Source organism: Mobula hypostoma, chromosome 1 (assembly GCF_963921235.1).
Source record: "Mobula hypostoma chromosome 1, sMobHyp1.1, whole genome shotgun sequence".
NCBI lineage: Eukaryota > Metazoa > Chordata > Chondrichthyes > Myliobatiformes > Myliobatidae > Mobula > Mobula hypostoma.
Window position 1 is genome coordinate 187,053,536 of NC_086097.1, and position 19,814 is coordinate 187,073,349.

Consider the following 19,814-nt stretch of genomic DNA (forward strand, 5'->3'; position numbering starts at 1 on the left):
AGGACTAGTATTCTTATTATGGTAATCAAACAATGCATGCTGGAAAGTGCATGATGGAAGTAGATAGGGGTCATGCCTGAAGGACTCATGGTCAAAACATCTTTGGTGGTTCCTACATGCATCACATGCTCACTCAATGTCCTATACCACCAAGAGTCGCCACATCATTTCTAAGGCAAAATTCATAGTTTTCTATTTAAGTCATTGTTACAGTAATCAGTGTTTCTGAACGTTAATGTTACACACTAATAATTCAAAACAGCTCCATGGGGGATAAGGGAGGAATCAATGTACTGCTGAAAACAGTGAGGTGGTCTGAGTCATTGTTCTGAAACCTTAACACAATGAGGTATTGAAAAAACTGAATTCAAACACTGCATACTGTTTCTTACCTTCACATGGAATTCACCATCCAGCAGAATATTTTGGGCCTTCAAGTCATGATGCAGCAATGGAGGATTCATGTTGTGCAGGAAGTTTACTCCAAGGGCAATTTCATACAATATACGAAGTCGTAACGACCAAGGAAGTATAGGATAAGTTTCTTTCTATTAGAAAATTATAGAGCTGTTTTTAGAAAATAATTCATCTGGAACAATAATTTATTATGTGCCTGACACCTCTATTGAATTTAAGATTGTTCCACCTTTTCAGCCTATTTAAAGGTCCAGCCTGTGAAAATCAAATGATGAAGCGGTTTAGCTAGAAACATGAATGTGCAGCATTCAGTTTTTAGACTCTTGCCAACAAGTGAATGCATTCTTTCTCCATGACACTTCCTTTTGTTGGAAGGCAAGAAATTTAAAGCAGTAATTCTTACCCCTGCTATTTTCATTGGGGTTCTGTATAAACTAACCAATGCTTGTTTTAGAGCAGCCAACTGGAAAGATGCCAGAAAGAGGGAGTGCTTTAGTCCAGCAGGAACTTGGAAAGTAAAAATAGACACTCATCATAATAGAGTTAACAGAGCTCAAACTCAAGAGCGATGCAGTGGGGGATGGTAGAATAAAGCTACAAGCAAAAACCTTCTGGCATAATGTGGAATAGCCATAATTTGAAGTATGAGTAGTGGTATCGAAAAAAAAAACACTGCATTGTTGCAATTTAGGTACCATGTGCTGGTTTTGAAAGTTTAACAGCAACTAATATGCCAAACATATTTCAGGAACCTATGGTCAAAGCCCAAAGGGGAAATTACTCCAAGGCTTTAAAGTATGTAAAATCTCAAAGAAAGAGAACAAATGATCTGGGTCAGAAAGAAGTAATGTGCTGTTTAAATTATGTGGCCAGACATTTGAATTAGTTCCTAGATTTTCAGGTATCTAAGCAAATCATTTAGAACTATTCACAAGCTGATTACCACAATAGAGATTTTGGCTGGGTTGTGAATTTTAAAGCTAAATTTCTCCAATAAATTGTGTTCTAACTTTTAGATATTTCAGCATTTTGTATTTTCAATATTTCAGCAATGTATACTGAATGTGCTTTGTGACATCCTGAGTTCACAAGGGAAAGAACTATATAAATGCTGTCAGTCTGCAATTTTTATTACAATAATTTATAAACATGCAGAGAAAAACCTTATGTAGAGCACATTACCTGATTGAGGAGTTGGTCCAAAGATCCATTGCTCATGTATTCTGTCACAATGCCCATGAATTCGGGTTCATTGCAAATACCATAAATTTGGATTATGTGGGAAAATCTGGCTCTGTGCAAGACCTCTGCTTCCTTCAAAAGTGTGTTCCTTTCACTTTTGGGGGGAAAAAAAAGAAAGAAAAACTAATAAAGCAACAATTCATTGCAGCAGGTTCTTTGTAACCAAAACGGCAACTATGAATGAAGGATTAAACTGCGATTTTGCACTAATGTTTTACACATAACACAAAAAATATCTGCATTACAAATAGAGGTTATAATGAAATTCTTTTGTGTCACGATTGGAATTACTCTTTTAAAGCTTTACTTAATATATCTTTTGTATAAACATTGATTAGAATGATTTGAAACAATGCCTGCTAATATAAAGTTATACACAAGAATGCAAGAAATTGTAATATGATGCTATTTGTCCTTTTTGAATCTGTTCTGCTATTCATCAAGGACATGGCTAATATTCTACCTCAGTCCATAGTCCTCTACTATCCCAGATTACTTTAATATCCAGAACTTTACCACTCTCTGGTTTGAAATGTCTGAGCCCCAAGAGTGCTACAAGGCGGAGAATTACAAATATTCACCATTGTCTGTAGCCACTTAAAAAAGTCCTACCCAGGACATGACAGATGCAGAACAGGAGGATACTGTGGAAGGAGCATCTACATCAATATACATGGACATCAGTTACAAGAACGGAGCAATCATTCTAACAGAAATATTCTATAGCCCCTCCAAAAGCAACAAGAACACCGAGAGCAGATAAATTGGCAGATTTTGGAAAGGTACAAAAGTAACAGGATTGTTGTCATGGGTGACTTTATCTTCCCTAATATTGTTTGCCATCTCCTTCGTGCAAAAAGCTCAGGTGGGGCAGAATTTGTTAAGCGTGTCCAGGAAGAATTGCTGGCACAGTATGTGGACAGGCCGACTAGAAGGAGATGCTGCACTGGATCAAGCACTAGCTAATGAATCTGGTTAGGTGATGAACCTCTCACTGAATGAGCATTTCAGAGGCAGTAGCCATAACTCCCTGACCTTCAGCAGAGTCATGGAGAAAAGACAAAGTATTTATTTGGGGAAGGGCTAAGTATGAGGGCATTAGGCAGGAACATGGGAGCGTAAATTGAGAGATGTTCTCGGGGAAATGCAAAGCAGAAATATGGAGGTTGTTTAGGGAGCATTTGCATGAGGTTCTGGATAGGTATGTCACATGGAGACAGGGAAAAAATGGAAGGGTGAAAGAACCATGAGACAAGATAGGTGGAAATTTTAAGGTTTAGGAAGCAAAGATAAAACAAGGCTCTTGAGAGTTATAAGGTAGCCAGGAAGGAGCTTACTGAATATTTTGCTTCAGTGATCACCAGGGAGAGGAAGCTTGATGAATGGGAGGTCAGTGTAGAACAGACTAACATGCAGGAACACGTTCAGGTAAAGAAAGATGCAGTGTTGGAGCTTTTGAAAAATATTAGGATAGTTAAGTCCATGAAGCTGGACTGAATACACCCTGCGTTACATGAAGCAAGGGAAGAGATTACTGGAAGTTAAAGATGATTTTTGTATCCTAACTGGTCACAGGAGTAGCAAAAGAGGATTGGAGGATGGCAGATATTGCTCCTTTGTTCAAGAAGGGTAATAGGGACAGTTCTGGGAATTACACTTAGTGGTGGGCAAACTAATAGAGAGGAATCTTAGAGACAGGAATTATGAGCATTTAGAGAAGTATACACTCATCAGTGTTGATCAGAATGGCTTTGTAAGTGACAGGACATGCCTCACAACCCTGACTGACTTTTCTGAGAAAGTGACAAAGCAAACTGATGAAGGCAGAGCAGTGGAAGTGGTCTATATGGATTTTTGTGAGTAGTTCAACAAGATTCGTCATTGAAGGCTCATGGAGAAAGTTATGAGGCTTAGGATCCATGGAAACTTGATACATGAATTGGGAATTAGTTAACCCACAGAGGGCAGAAGGTGGTAATAGATGGAGTGTATTCTGCCTGGAGGTTGGTGTCTTGTTCCATAAGGATCTGTTCTGGGACTCCTCTGCTTGTTGTTATTTTTATGAATGAATTGGATGAGGAAGTAGAAAGGTGGGCTAGTAAGTTTGCAGGTCACATGAAGTTTAGTGACGTAGCGGGTGGTGCAGAAGGTTAAAGTCAGAGGGTCATAGAGAAGTACAGCACAGAAACAGGCCCTTCCTCCCACCTAGACCATGCCAAAACCATTTAAACTGCCTACTCCCATCGACCTGCACCAGGACCATAGTCCCCCATATCCTTGCTACTTATGTACCTATCTAAACTTCCCTTAAACATTGAAATTGAGCTTGCATGCACCACTTGTGTTGGCAGCTCGTTCCACACTCTCATGAACCTCTGAGTGAAAGCATTTCCCCTCCTATTCCCCTTAAACTTCTCACCTTTCACCATAACCCATGACCTCTAGTTCTAGACCCACCCAACCTCAGTGGAAAAAGCCTGCTTGCATTTATGCTAACTGCACCCCTCATTATTTTGTATACCGCTATCAAATCTCCTCTCGATCTTCTACATTCTAAAGACTAAAGTCCTAATCTATTCAAGCATTCCTTATAAATCAGGTCCTCCAGACCTGGCAACATCCTTGCAATTTTTCTCTGCACTCTTTCAACCTTGTTTACATCTTTCCTGTAGGTAGGTGACCTAAGCTGCATACAATACTCCAAATTAAGCCACACCAACGTCTCATACAACTTCAACATAACATTCCATCTCCTCTACTCAATACATTGATTTATGAAGGCCAATGTGCGAAAAGTTTTCTTTACCACCCTATCTACCTGTGAAGCCACTTTCACATATTATGGATCTATATTCCCAGACCCCTTTGCTCTACCACACACCTCAGTGCCCTACCACTCACTATGTAAGACCCACCCTGGTTAGTCCTATCAAAGTACAAAACTTGTCTGCACTTGCCTGTATTAAAGCTATGATAGCTTTCCTCACTGTCCACTGCACCCCAAATCTTGGTGTCATCTGCCAATGTGCTGATCCAGTTAACCACATTATCATTCAGATCATTGATATAGATGACCAACTACAAACGACCCAGCATCAATCCCTACAGCACACTAGTCACAGGTCTCCAGTCAGAGAGGCAACTCTCTCCTACCACACTCTGACTTCTCCCACAAAGCCAATATTTAATCTGATTTACTACTTCATCCTGAATGTCAAGCCACTGAACTTCCTTGACCAGCCTCTCATGTGGGACATTGTCAAATGCCTTACCAAAGTCCATAGAGCCAACATTCACTACTTTGCCTTTATCCAGTCTCCTGGTAACTTCCTCAAAAAACTCTGTAAGTTTGGTTAGACATGACCTACTACACACAAAGCCATGCTGATGATCCTTAATCAGTCTATGTCTATCCAAATATATATCCAGTCCCTATGAATACCTTCCAATAACTTTCCCACAACTGATGTTAGACTTGTCAGTCTATAATTTCTTGGGTTTATGTTTACAGCCTTTTTTAACCAGCAGAAAAACATTAGCTAACCTCTAATCCTCTAGTACCTTTCCTGTCGCTAAGGATGCTTTAAATATCTTTGCTAGGGCCCGGTAGGATCCAAGGAAACATCTTGTCAGAACCTGAGTTGCCTCAGGGTAGCAAACACCTTCTCCTCCTCTGTAATTTGTACAGGGTCCATGAAGTTGATACCAGTTTGCCTTACTTCTATAGACTTTGTATTAAGATTAAATTCTGTCACGAGCCTTGCGGCCCATCAGGCCGATGCTTATGCTGGTTTCTGTGGTGTGAAGTGACTGAGAATACGGGACTCACCCCGGCGCCCCCCCCCAGATAGGACGCCAATCTATCGCGAGGTTAACTCATTCTCATTTTTGCCGGTACCCATTCTCAGCTGGGTAGACTGGAGCATTGTGTGGTTAAGTGCCTTGCTCAAGGACACACACGCTGCCTCGGCCGAGGCTCGAACCCACGACCTTCAGATCGCTAGTCAAACGCCCTAACCACTTGGCCACACGCCACACAGACTTTGTATATATCCCCTGATTAAATAAGGATGTAAAGAAATTATTTAAGATCTCTCTCATCTGTTTCAGTTCCACATATCGATTACCATTCTGGTCTTCCAGAGGACCAATTTTGTCCCTAGCAATCCTTTTGCTCTTAACATACCTACCCAGTCGTTTTGGATTCTCCTTCACCTTGTCTGCTAGAGCATTCTTTTAGCCTTCATGATTTCTTTCTTAAGTGTTAAGTTGTACTTTCCTCATTAGTTCCTATTTACTTAAACCTGCTATGCCCCTTCTCTTTTCTCTCAACCAAGGCCTCAGTATCACTTGAAAACCAAGGCTCCCTACTTTACCTTTTATTCTGACAGGCACATAAGACATAGGAGCAGAATTAGGTCATTCAGCCCATCGAGTCTGATCCGTCTTTCCATCATGGTTTATCCTAGATCCCAATCAACCCCGTAGACCTGCCTTCTTGCATCACTGCCTGGTATGGGAACTGTACTTCCCTCTTTTGCAGGACTCCGCAGAGAGTGGTGGGACAGCCCAACGCATCTGTAGATGTGAACTTCCCACAATTCAGGTCATTTACAAAGACAGGTGTGTAAAAAGGGCCCGAAGGATCATTGGGGACCCGAGTCACATTACACATTTAGATGAAGATGTTTTTACTCCTCAAGTATATGAAGGACGTAAATAATAAAGTCAATTCAATTCAATTGCTTGGCTGTTGGTAGGTAGGGTTAATACCTGGCTTTCAAGAGCACTTCTGAGTTATTTTCAGGATGGACTTAGTCCTTAAACTGCTGGAGAACAGTGTGGAAAGAACAGGTGCTGTTTTCTCCCGGTAGGGATTAACTTTTAGTTCCAAGTGCTCCTGCCACGTTTTGTCACCCTGCAACCTCATCCTTCAATCTTTTTGAATTATGGAGGACAGCATGTGTATAAATGTCTCTCTCCAGCAGACTTCATCATGACTCCAGTATTTCTATTATTTTTTTAATGCTTTTTAATTGGTCATATGATTTTTTTATGTTCTATCGCTGAGCAGCAGTGAACCATCTGATTGGCCTATCAGAGTTCTCTTTGGGAACTAGTTGACTTGATCAGCATTTCTGATCTGGCTATTGCTCACAATTGCACTTAATATATAAAAAAAAATTATATCCTTCGATGCCCTACCGATCAGAAAACGATCAACTTCCGTCTTAAAAAAACGCACAGACTTGGCCTCCACCACAGTCTGTGGCAGACCATTCCACAGATCTACTACTCTTTGGCTGAAAAAAATCCTCCTTACCTCTGTTCTAAAAGGTCACCCTCAATTTTGAGTCCATGCTCTCTAGTTCTGAATACCCCCACCTGAATTTTTTTATATATATTAAGTGCAATCGTGAGCAATAGCCAGATCAGAGATACTGATCAAGTCAACTAGTTCCCAAAGAGAACTCTGATAGGCCATTCAGATGGTTCACTGTTATACCCTCACCATAGCCAGCCTATCTAGTCTTTTCAACATTCAGTAGGTTTCAATGAGATCCCCATGCATTCTTCTGAATTCCAGTGAGGACAGGCACAAAGTTGCCAACTGCTCCTCTCATGTTAACCCCTTCATTCCTGGAATCACTCTCAGGAACCTCCTCTGGACCCTCTCAAATAACAACACAACCTTTCTGAGATAGGGGGCACAAAACTGTTGACAATACTCTAATAAGCGCAGTCTGACTAGTGTCTTATACAGGCTCAGCATTATCTCCTTGCTTTTATATTCTATTCCCTTTGAAATAAATGCCAACATTGCATTTGCCTTCTTTACCACGGACTCAACCTGTAAATTAATTTTCTGGGATCTTGCACAAGGACCCCCAAGTCCCTCTGCACCTCTGATGTTTGATCTTTCTCACCATTTATATAACAGTCTGCACTATTGTTCCTTTTACCAAAACACATCATCATTCATTTCCCAGCACTGTATTCTATCTGCCACTTTGTGTGCATTCTTCCAATTTGTCTAAGTCCTGCTGCAATCGCATTGTTTCCTCAGCACTACCTACCCCTTCACCTATCTTCGTATTATCCATAAACCCTACCACAGAGCCATCAATTCCATTATTTAAATCATTGACAAACAATGTGAAAAGCAGTGGTCCCAATACTGACCCCTGAGGAACACCACTAGTCACTGGCAGCCAACCAGAAAAGGACCCTTTTATTCCCACTCACTGCCAGTATCTTTCTTGTACGCCATAGGATTTTATCTTGTTAGGCAGCCTCATGTGGGGCACTTTATCAAACGCCTTCTGAAAATCCAAATAAATGACATTCACTAGCTCTCCTTTGTCCATCTTGCTTGTACTTCATCAAAGAACTCTGGCAACATTGTCAGGCAAGATTTCCCTTCACAGAAACCATGCTGACTTTGACTTTTTTATCATTAGTCTCCAAGTACCTCGAAACCTCATCCATATATAATAGACTCCAACACTTTCCCGACCACTGAGGTTATCCCTTCTGGCCTATAATTTCCTTTCATTTGCCTTGCTCCCTTCTTAAAGAGTGGAGTAACATTTGCAATCTTCCAGTCCTCCAGGACCATGCCAGAATCAAGTGATTCTTGAAAGATCATGACCAATGCATCATTATCTCTTCAGCAACCTCTCTCAGGACTCTGGGATGAAGTCTATCTGGTCCAGGTGACTTATGCACCTTAAGACCTTTGAATTTGCCTAATACTTTTTCCTTTGTAATAGCAATGGCACTCACGCCAGTTCCCTGACATTCACAGGTCTCTGGCACACTGCTAGTGTTCTCCACAGTAAAGACAGATGCAAAGTACCCATTAAGTTCATCTGCCATTTCTTTGTCTCCATTACTACCTCACCAGCATCATTTTCCAGTGGTCCAATATCAACTCAATACTCAATCTTTGTACTCTCAAAATTTCACTTTTGAAGGCCTCCCAGTTTCCTAGTACACCTTCGCCAGAAAACAGCCTATCCGAATCCACACTTGCAAGATAATTTCTGACACTATCAAAATTGGCCTTTCTCCAATTTAGAATATCAACCTGTGGACGAGACCAATCTTTTTGCATATTTACTTTTGAGGAGAAGATGGCAGCGCGCTGCGCGTGTGCAGCTCTCCGGTGAAAAATGATGTTGTATCTGTTAAATAGGGGCCATGGACAATTCTGATTTGATGGAGAATGGACATGAAAGCACAGAGGAACATCTGGAGAAATTTCTGAAACGCCCATCTGCTGCTGTCGTTACTGTGTGGTCGGGAATCTTTTGGAGGGTAGGCCTCAAAATCCCCAGCCTTGCCTGCTTTTGGCGACCGAGAAGGAGGTCGAATCGCTCGGCAGAGATGCCGCTCAGTACTCGGTGTCGGAGAGCTGATCAGAGCTCAAAGTTTTCGGATGACTCAGAGTTGGATTGTGGTCGGCATTGCAGGCAGAGTTTTTCTTCCTTCTCCCGTCTGCGTGAGATGTGGGACATTTGAGAAACTTGGAACTTTACTGTGCTCACGGACTTTCTTCATCAAGTTATGGTATTGTTACACTGTTTGTAACTATATGTATAATTATGTGGTTTTGTCAGTTTTTTCTGTCTTGGTTTGTCCTGTGTTTTGTGATATCACACCGGAGGAAATACGTATCATTTCTTAATGCATGCATTACTAAATGACAATAAAAGGGGTATACGTGTCTTCATAATCTAAACTAATGGCATTGTGGTCACTGGATGAAAAGTGTTCCCCTACATAAACTTCTGTCACCTGCCCTGTCTCATTCCCTAATAGCAGATCCAGTATCGCCCACTCTCTCATTGGGACTTCTACATACTGCTGAAGAAAATTTTCCAGAACACATTTGACAAACTCTATCCCAATTAGTCCTTTTACAATATGGGATTCCCAGTCAATATGTGGAAAGTTAAAATCGCCTACTATACCAATCTTATGTTCCTTACAACATTTTGCCATCTCTCTACAAACTTCTTCCTCTTAAATCCCTCGGACTGTTTGGTGGTTTGTAATATAGCCACATTAACGTGGTCATACCTTTCTTATTTCTCAGTTCCACCCAGAGTGCCTCAACAGTTGAGTTCCCCAATCTGTCCTGATGAAGCACTGCCGTGACATTTTCCCTGACTAGTAATGTCACCCCCCTCCTTTAATCCCTTCAGCTCTGTCGTGTTTCAAACAATGGAAACCCAGAATACTGAGCTGCCAGTCCTGCCCCTCTTGCAACCAAGTCTCACTGATGGTTATAACGCCATAATTCCAAATGTTGATCCATGCCCTGAGCTGATCCACCTTTCCAACGATATTACAAAGGTTTTCATAGGTTACAACAGGTCTTTGACAGGATGCAGAGCTGGGCTGAGAAATGGTAGATGGAGTTCAATCCAGAAAAGTGTGAAGTGATACACTTTGGATGGTTGAACTTGAAGGCAGATTATAAGGTTAATGGCAGGACTCTTAGAAGTGTGAATCAACAGAAGGATCTTGGGGTCCATGTCTCATAGATACCTCAAAGTTGCCATGAAAGCTCACCAGGTGGTTAAGAAAGTGTATTGTGTGTTGGTCTTCATTAAGAATGACTGAATTCAAAAGCTGTGAGGTAACATTACACCTCTATAAAACTCTTGATTAGACCACAATTGGTGTAATGTGTTCCATTCTGGGTGCATTATTGAAGAGATGTGTAAAGGATGAGAGGTGACCTGATAGAGGTGTACAAGATAGTGAGAGGCATTGATCATGTGGATAGTCAGAAGCTTTTTCCCAGGGCTGAAATGGCTAGCACGAGAGGACATAGTTTTAAGGTGCTTGGAAGTAGGTACAGAGGAGATGTCAGGGGTAAGTTGTGTTTTTTTTTCCGCAGAGAATGGTGAGTGTCTGTAATGGGCTGCCAGCGGCGGTGGTGGAGGCGGAAATGATAGGGTCTTTTAAGAGACTCCTGGATAGGTACATGGAGTTTAAAAAAATAGAGGGCTATGTCCAGGTAGTTGTAAGGTAAGGACATGTTCAGCACAGTTTTGTTTCTTAAACTTTAGAGAGGATACAGAAGAGATTTATCAGGATGTTGCCTGGATTAGAGAACATGTCCTATGAGGATAGGTTGAGCAAGCTAGGGCTTTTCTCTTTGGAATGAATGAGAATGAAAAATAACTTGATAGAGGTGCATAAGATTATAAGAGGAATAGTTAGAGTGTAGAGCCATTGCCTTTATCCCAGGGCGGCAATAGCTAGTACAGAGAGCATTCTTTTAAGATGACTGGAGGAAAGTTTAGTCGGTGCCAGTGGTAGTTCTTTTTACACAGACTTGGAAGTACCTGCAATGTACTGCCGGGGTAGTGGTAGAGGAAGATACATTAGGGACATTTAAGAGACATGAAAGGTTATGAGCAATGTAGGATGGAAGGCTAGATTGGTTGTAGAGTAGGTTTAAAAATTCGGCACCACATTATGTGACGAAGGGCCCATACTGTACTGTTTTATGTTCTATGTTTTCAGTCAAACTATTATTTTTAAAAAGGTGGTAAATAAGAATTTGGAAACATTTAAAGCTATATAAATACAAGTTGTAAATCTAACAATATACATATAACTTGTGCAATTTCTTACCATCGTGCAATAACATTATACAAAAATGTAGATGAACTGGAACAAAAAGCACTCAGGATTGCTCCACTTAAATCTTACTATTTACCAAAAAGATTTTGGTCAACTTGTGAAAGAATACAGATTTAGAAATTCTTTGAGGTGTGGTAATGTGTGATGTAAATGAGCTTATGTCCCATTGAGGACCTAACTCTAGGAAGTTCTATTGTGCATCTGGCTTCCAAAATAGGAGAGTACACAGAGAAAAATCAGGATGTAGTGAGTCTGATTGATGGCCTTGCGAGAATCAGTGTTAAAAGATGTCAGGTGAGGCAGCTGAGAAGTAATATTAGCTGCTAGTTGTCAGAGTTTCAGGGTCCAAAATGGAATGAGTGTGAAGTTGTCAGGCATCATAATCAAAACACAAGGGTGTGTGTGTGTGTGTGTGTGTGTGTGTGTGTGTGTGTGTGTATGTAGGTAGGCTGGGGGTTTGCAAGTGGTGGTATGGGCATTGGTATGACACAATTTGTATAAAGGGAAATCCACTGTGAGTGGGAAAACTTGTTCGACATCAACCAATTAAGCAACTGAACAGGACAGCAGCTCCCTGACGCCTGGAAATTATATACAATATCCCGGAAATCGATTTTTTTGAGAGGGAGAGCGAGCATCCTGATTGGTCTCTCTTCATGCTAAGTAGACCTATCAGTTTTCTCTGTGGCGGGCTTTAGTCGACCTCATAAATAATGACAGCGTTGCTCGCTGCACTGTTTGCAACAGTGACCTTTCTATTGCCTATGGTGGGTTAAAATGTAAATGACATGTTGAGGTGAGTTTAACAGGTGTCATTCGTTCATTAGCATAGCTAATATTATTTAAACTAGCTGGCTAGCTGCTATGGAATTACTCTATTGATGTCCTACGTGATGAGGCCAAACTCCCTGTAGACTTGCTTAAAGTTGTAATAGAATAAACATGATAATATAAGTACATATTTTAATGTCACATTTTCTGCATATACCCAACTTGGTTTACAGATTAGACAAAATCACTAAACAAATTATGACATACACCCTTGGAGTTCGACTGGGGGGGGGGGATATGGAGTTGCAGGGGGCGGGGGTGCTACCTCCCTGAAATGAGGTTTTGCAGGGTGGGATGTCTGGAATCATGCTCCATGAAGTTTGTTTCCAGATAGTGATTCTTCCCTCTCTCTGAAAACTGTTTGAGGCTGAACATATCTGCCACGTGTTAAACTTCCGCTTGCATTACTATTGATTAACTTGACCCTAACTTCAGCCCAGCTCCTGAAACCTCTTCCTTGTCCTTTTTATCTGCAGATCGTGTTTAAGTTGGTTTGAATGTTTATGTTGGTTGCACTCTATGTGCTGTTATTTTTATAGTCTGAGAATATCAAAGAATCCTGCTGTTGTGCCATCTCAAATCAGGGATTGATCTCAAACTGTACTCAGATTCATAGCACATGATACTTATCCAATCAGCTATCAGATGAGAAATCCATAATTCCAACCATATGCTATAAAATTATTTTAAAGTTTAAGCTATTGTCATTTTTGAACCAAAAGAGGGCCTTCAACCTTCTTTCAAATGCAAACTACAAGCAGTAATTGACATTCCAAGGATATCTTCTTAAACAAACATTGCTGTCAGTGAACAAACTACAGTCTCAGTGAGAAGCTATTTAATAGATATGCCTTGAAACAGGCAAGGACATCTGCTGATCATTAATAGGTATATCGCAATAAACACAAGAGATCCTGCACAACGGTGGAAATCTAGAGCAGCATACACAAGATATTGGAGTAACTCATCAGGTCAGGCAGCATCTATAGAAGCGAATAAACAGTTGACATTTCAGGCCAAGACCCTTTATCAGGACTGGAGAGGAAGGGGAAAATAGACAAAATACTTGCTTTCCCGTCCTGGTGAAGGGTCTCAGCGTGGAACATTGACTCAGGATTGATTTCCATAGATGGTAGCTAAACTGCTATGTTCCTCCAGCATTGTGTGCGTTGCTCTGTTAAATAAAATGATATATTTTGATATAACAGAAGAATTTCTGGGCAGTAGTAGACTTCCAGCTCACAATTAATGGAGGTAGAAGGGAATGAAGGAGTCAGGACCCCAAGCCAAAGAGCTGGGAATTCTTAATTCTAGTGAACTGTTGCCCGAATCCATCCCATACCTCACTCCTCAGGATTCAGTCCTGACTGTATGGAATCTGCACATTCTCCTTTTAACCATGGGAGTTCCCTTCAGGTGCTCTGGTTTCCTCTTGCATTCCAAACAAGAGTGAATTAGATGGTTAATTGGTGATTGCAAATGGCCCCTAACTAGTAGGCAAGGAGTTTATGAGAATGCAGAAATAATTTAACAAAATAGGGATGAATATAGGATGAGAGTAAATGAGAGTGGAAAGTCAATGCAGCCTCAGTAGGACTGGTTTCTGTGGTCACACTGCCCTATGACTCTATGAATGAAACAGAATTTGCATTGGGGAAATAAAGGGAAATTCCACAGACTGTGGGTTCTTGCAAAACTTGCCAAAAGTTGAAAAAATGATTTATTCAGAACTTCTCTAAACTGTAGAAAATTTCTGATTCCGGACTTGATTTGCATAATGAAATTCAAGTAAAGAGCATAACTGATAATTTTACACAACGTGAATTGAGATTTTTCTCTCCCTAATGAAATAACAATTTCAAAGCAACTCTGCCAATAAAATCAAGACAAATAAATGATTGCTTCATTCACTCCAAATTACACGACAGAATCATCGCTCTGCTTAGTAACACCCACAAAACGCTGGAGGAACTCAGCAGGTCAGGCAGCATCTATTGAAACGAATAACCAGTCGATATTTCGGGCTGAAACCCTTCTTCAGGACTGTAATCTTTTCAGATATGTAGACTCTTCTATTTAGAGAAAATTGGCAGCTATGCTAATATCTTTCAAAGTCTCTCTGTTTTATCTTCCTCAAATATCTACTAAAACTGTCCTCCTCTACTCTCGTATCTCTGTACAACCTGTTCCCACATTACAAACCAGTCTGTAGTCAACCACAAGTTTATCTTATCCAGATGTTAATTCTGATTTGTAGACAATACACAAAAATCACTTGACATGGTAAACCACACATCTACAGTATTGTAATGAAGGCCAATTAGTATTATTTATTGTCTTCTCCTGCCCAGTTACATTGGTACAGAATCAGGATGCCTCACACTCAAGGACTAGTTTTGATGGGCTTGAAGTATCAATGGATGCCACATTGCCCATTGAATCCCATCATTGTTGCACAAGTATCAAAAAAAGTAATTGCTTGTCAATTGCCAAAGCAAATCTCTTAAGTAGCCTCTCACAGTGTTCTTAATAAGAATGGGACCTGATACCGTAAAACAGGTATTTTTTCTTCTAAAAGTAGTTTTGTTTGAATTTAATAATATTTATGGAAGCTCATTCATAGGTATCGGATTCCAAAATTTTAGGTATTCATCAACCTGAGAGTGCCCGCATTTGATGACATTTCTATGTGTCTCATGATCTAAAAAGCATGATATAAATACAGATTCTTGTTCTTTTTCCAAAATTAATGCGGCCAAAACTCAACAAATGCTGCATTCCCAAATATCTCTGTCTAAATCTTATAATGATTAAAGATAAAATATTAACTTTATTCGTTACATCACATTGAAACATATAGTTAAATACCCCATTTGCCATCAACACAGTCTGGATATGTACTGGGGGCAGCCTGCAACTGTCATGTTTCTGGTGCCCACATAGCATTAGCATGCCTACAACTTACCAACCCTAACCTGTATATCTCTGGAAAGTGGGAGGAAATTTAACTTAAAAATATATATATACTTATTACTGTAATTTACAGTTTTTATGTATTACAATGTACTGCTGCTTCATAACAACAAATTTCATGCATATGCCAGTGATATTAAACCTGCTTCTGAATACCGTGAGGAAACTCATGCAGTCACAAGAACTTTCTGCTGAAATAGTGTTACGTTAACCACTATGCTACTGTGTTGCCCTTTGCTGAATTCTTACAAAAAAATTTGCCTTCTGTATTGCAGGGGAGAAGACAAAAGACTATTCATGGTGATGGTGGTAACTGAACAAAAAAACCACAGTCTTAAATTCCTGTATTATTCACCACATTCAACATGCACCAAAATAAATTACAGCCTGATGCAATATCCCCTTTGGAAGACTTGCTTTACCTCAAACCTAGATTAATTTGCTCTATAAGCAATTAGAAAATAATACAGCAGCATGTTTCTTTCAGCTCAGAGACTTTATAAATGTTGTAAAAGGAAGGAAATAATACAAAAAATACTAGTCAGTCATTTTCAGGTCAGGCAGACAGATAGCTTCACCATAGCATTTTTCAAATAGAAGGAAACAATCACAGTTGAGTTATCAGTTTAAATGCCAATAGAAATCAATCTCAAACACCACTTAAAATTTTATCGCTAGCTCACTGGAGTTCATGGTGGGATATACAGGGGCCTACTTGTTATCTTATTTTTTGTCAAAGGGTGGAATACGTCTTCAGCTGCCACCAGGGTGATACAAATAACAGAGCCAGGAGCTGCTGTGGTATGACTCCAACACATCAACCAACAGCATCTTAACCACTGGAGCAGGAGTGTGAGCAAGACCTGATGAAGCCACAGACAAGAAACCACATGAAATAAGCCATCATAAAACGGGATGGTGAACAACACAGTAAAGGTGGCAGGACTAATCATAGCAGATGAAGACCAAATTATCAAAGTCCCTCTTTAGGGGCCGAAACATGTGGATGGTGGCGATCTGGATGGGGAGGCTTTGTTAGTGGGAATGATTGGTGATAGTTTTGCATTTTCTCAATAACAGTAGTAGCACAGTGTGGGTTCTTGCCAGAATTTTTCATTTTCAACTACCCCATCACCTATCTCCCTCTCATACCTCACGTGTTAGGTTAATAGCAACATTTTGGATGTAACAAAATCACATGAGGCCATTTAGTTGCAGAGGTAAAGTAAAAGTTAGGTGTTATCCAAAAGAAACAAAAAAAATCCAAATATTTATACCTACGTTTTCACAAGCAAATCATCAAAAGGTACAGCACGAGGAGTAGGTTAATGACTGATCACTTTATGTGCATTACCTACTCTCTGAATTCCCAGTAAGCGACATCATTCTGGAATGTAGAAAGGCCATTTCTTGTTTGCATTGCACATGGTATTCACCTGGCCTTATGGTATGTAAAAAATGTTATTGCTGCCCCAAATGCCCAGGCTATTTATAGCCATTAGCAAACTGCTTTGAATAGACTTTGAACGGGGCAGCACCACATACAGTACAGTGCATCAGCTCCAGTAACTTGGGTTCCACCCTGACCTCAGGTACTCCCTGTGTGCAAGTACGTACAATCTAAGTTTCTCTGCATGTAATGGTTTCCTGCCAAATTTCAAAATGCTGGTTGATTGGTTAATTGGTTACTATTAGTTAGCACCAGCGAACAATGAAACCATGGGAAATATCCTTCAGACAATTCACAAAACTGCTTCTTTCGCTTGTCTTGCTTCTTCTTCTTTCAAATGTGATTCTGATGTTTTTGGAGCCTGTGATCGATATACTGTTGGTATGTTTTGGACCGATTGGGCAATCTGGCACTTTACTGTCTCCGAGGGTGTTTGGTGAGGTTTCAAATGAATTGTGCGGCATCGAAGCTAAGAAGACTGAAGACGGGGTGCGAACCTGTGATTGACTCAATTTGTCATCTATCCTGCTGATTAAAGTGTCAAGGAAGCTTGAAATCAACTTGGTCGAGAGCGTCATCTGCCTGTAGGTGACCAGTCTCTCTCACCCTCTTGCTCGCTGCTGTTGGAGGAAGGTACTCGAGTACCAGTCTCTCTCGTGCTCTCACTCACTTCTCCCGGAGGCAGATGCCTGTGTTGACTGGTCTGTCTCTCCCTCTCACTCGATGTTGCCAGAGGATGGTGCCTGAAGGGGAAGGTTGAATCGATGCAGTTGTGGATTAGACTCTGGTTCACGTCGTGTGTTTCCGATTGCTGATTTGTGTGGCTTTGATCGGGGCAGACTGGCACTGGGTCTGCAGTTGACTGGCGGCACAGCACTGGATTGACTGTGCTAGGCTAAATATTCCTGGACTGTTTGACTTGTGGTTTGATGTTTTCTATTCTGTGTTTTTTCCTTATTTTTTGTGCAGTTTGTGCGATTTGCTCTTTGTGTGTTGGAGGTTTGATGCTTTTCTTTGAATGGGCTCCATGGGTTTCATCGCTTCATGGCTGTCTGCAGGAAGATGAATCTCAGGGTTGTATAGTGCAAACATACTTTGATAATAAATATGCTTTGAAACTTTAAATTATGCATAATATCGGTGAGTGGCAGACAAATATAACTGGAGTTGATAAGTATGTGAGAGATGATGGGTTGCTGGGAAATAAATGGAGGGATGCAGAGATTGCACTGAGAACTAGCATACATGTAATGGGCCAAAGACTTCCTCCAACGTAATGAGATATGTAAATCATGATTTGTATTAACAGACCTCCGATTTATTTTACCATCAATGACCTTTGATCTCAGAGGCAAGGTGCACATACAAGTCTACCGTTTTGGATACTGTTGTGGGAGATGACCTCCCAGGAGAATGCCACAGGGACTGGGTTACTGGCACTGAGCATGGGTTCATGGTGCAGAAGGGAAAGAGGGAGAAGAGGGAAGCGGTAGTAATAGGGGTCTCAATAGTCAGGGGAACAGACAGGAGATTCCGTGGACATGCCCAGAATGGTATGTTGCCTCCCAGGTGCCAGGGTCAGGGACGTCTCAGATCGCGTCCACAACATTTTGGAGAGAGAAGGAGAGCAGCCAGATGTCTTGGTACATATTGTTGCCAATGACATAGGAAGGAAAAGCAAAGAGGTCCTGAAGAGAGAATTGGAGAAAGCAGACAGAAAGCAGAGAAGCAGGTCCTCCAGGATAGTAATTTATGGATTGCTGCCTGTGCCACACACCAGTGAGGGTAGAAACAGGGTGATTTGGCAAATTAATGCGTGGCTGAGAAGCTGGTGCAGGGGGCAGGGCTTCAGGATCTTGGATCATTGGGATCTCTTCTGGGAGAAGTATGACCTGCTCAAACATGACAGGTTGCACCTGAACCCAAAGGATAAGGAGATGGCAGGTGAACTAAATGAGTACTTTGCACCAGTCTTCACTGTGGAAGATTCTAGCAGTGTGCCAGATGTTGAAGGGTGTGAAGGAAGAGAAGTGAATGCAGTTACTACTATAAGGGAGAAGGTGCTCAAACAGCTGAAAGACCCAAGTATACACAAGTCAACTGGAATAGATGGCTTTGTCACCAAGTTTGCAGATGATATGAAGATTGGTGGAAGGTCTGGTGGTGTTGAGGAAACAGGTAGACTGCAGCAGGACTTAGTCAGATTAGGAGAATGGACAAGAAAGTAGCAAATGAATTACAATACTGGAAAATGCATGGTCATGCACTTTGGAAGTAGAAATAAATGTGCAGACTATTTTCTAAATGGGGAGAAAATTCAAACATCTGAGATGCAAAGGGACTTGAGAGTCTTTCTGGAGAATACCCTACAGGTTAACTTGCAGGTAGATTTGGTGTTGAGGAAGGCAAATGCGATGTTAGCATTCATTTCAAGAGGTCTAGAATATAAGAGCAGGGATGTGATGCTGAGACCTTATAAGGTACTGGTGAGGCCTCACTTTGCATATTCTCAAGAGTTTTGGGTTCTTCATCTAAGAAAAGATGTGCTGGCATTGGAGGGGGTTCAGAGGATGATTCTGGGAATGAAATGTTTATCATATGAGGAATGTTTGATAACTCTGGGTCTGTACTCACTGGAATTTAGAAGGATGAGAGGGAATTTCATAAACCTTTTGAATGTTGAAAGGCCTAGACAGAGTAGATGTGGAAAGGATGTTTCCTATGGTGGGGGAGTCTAGGACAGGAGGGCACAGCCTCAGAATAGAAGGAAATTCATTTAAAACAGAGATGCAGAGAAATTTCTTTAGCCAGAGGGTGGTAAATTTGTGGAATTCATTACCACAGACAGCTGTGGAGGCCAGGTCATTGGGTATATTTAAGGCAGAGCTTGATAGGCTTTTGATTGGACATGGCATCAAAGGCTATAGGGAAAAAACTTGGGATTGGGGCTGAGGAGTGGGAAAAAAGGATCAGCCATGATTGAATGGTGGAGCAGAGTGAATGGGCCAAATAGCCTAATTCTGCTCCTATGTCTTATGGTCTTATCTCCCAAATATGCAAGTATTTTGGCTAAATTAAGCTTCGTCTGACGATTCCATCTCACATGTTGATTAGCATGTAATTACACTTTGTTCTCCTAAATTTCATTTTGCTTGGAACAACCGATAGGCTTCTATTCATACAACCTCATCATCAATGTGAAAAGTCTCAATGCTCTTCACAAAAAAACATAATTTTG

At 40.9% G+C, this 19,814-nt stretch overlaps 1 protein-coding gene across 4 annotated transcripts in view; it reads right to left on the reverse strand.

The window, feature by feature from the left end:
* ripk2 (receptor-interacting serine-threonine kinase 2) overlaps positions 1 to 19,814 on the reverse strand; it is a 97,415-nt gene that overhangs the window by 57,679 nt on the left and 19,922 nt on the right. For all 4 annotated transcript variants that reach the window (XR_010019639.1, XM_063061603.1, XM_063061613.1 and 1 more), the window contains 2 exons: positions 1,600 to 1,753; positions 393 to 548 (listed from right to left, as the gene is read on the reverse strand). Coding sequence is in view for 3 of the 4 variants with exons in the window: in XM_063061603.1 (XP_062917673.1) it covers positions 393 to 548; positions 1,600 to 1,753 (310 nt within the window). In the remaining variant the exon portion in view is untranslated. The remainder of the gene's footprint in view (positions 1 to 392; positions 549 to 1,599; positions 1,754 to 19,814) is intronic.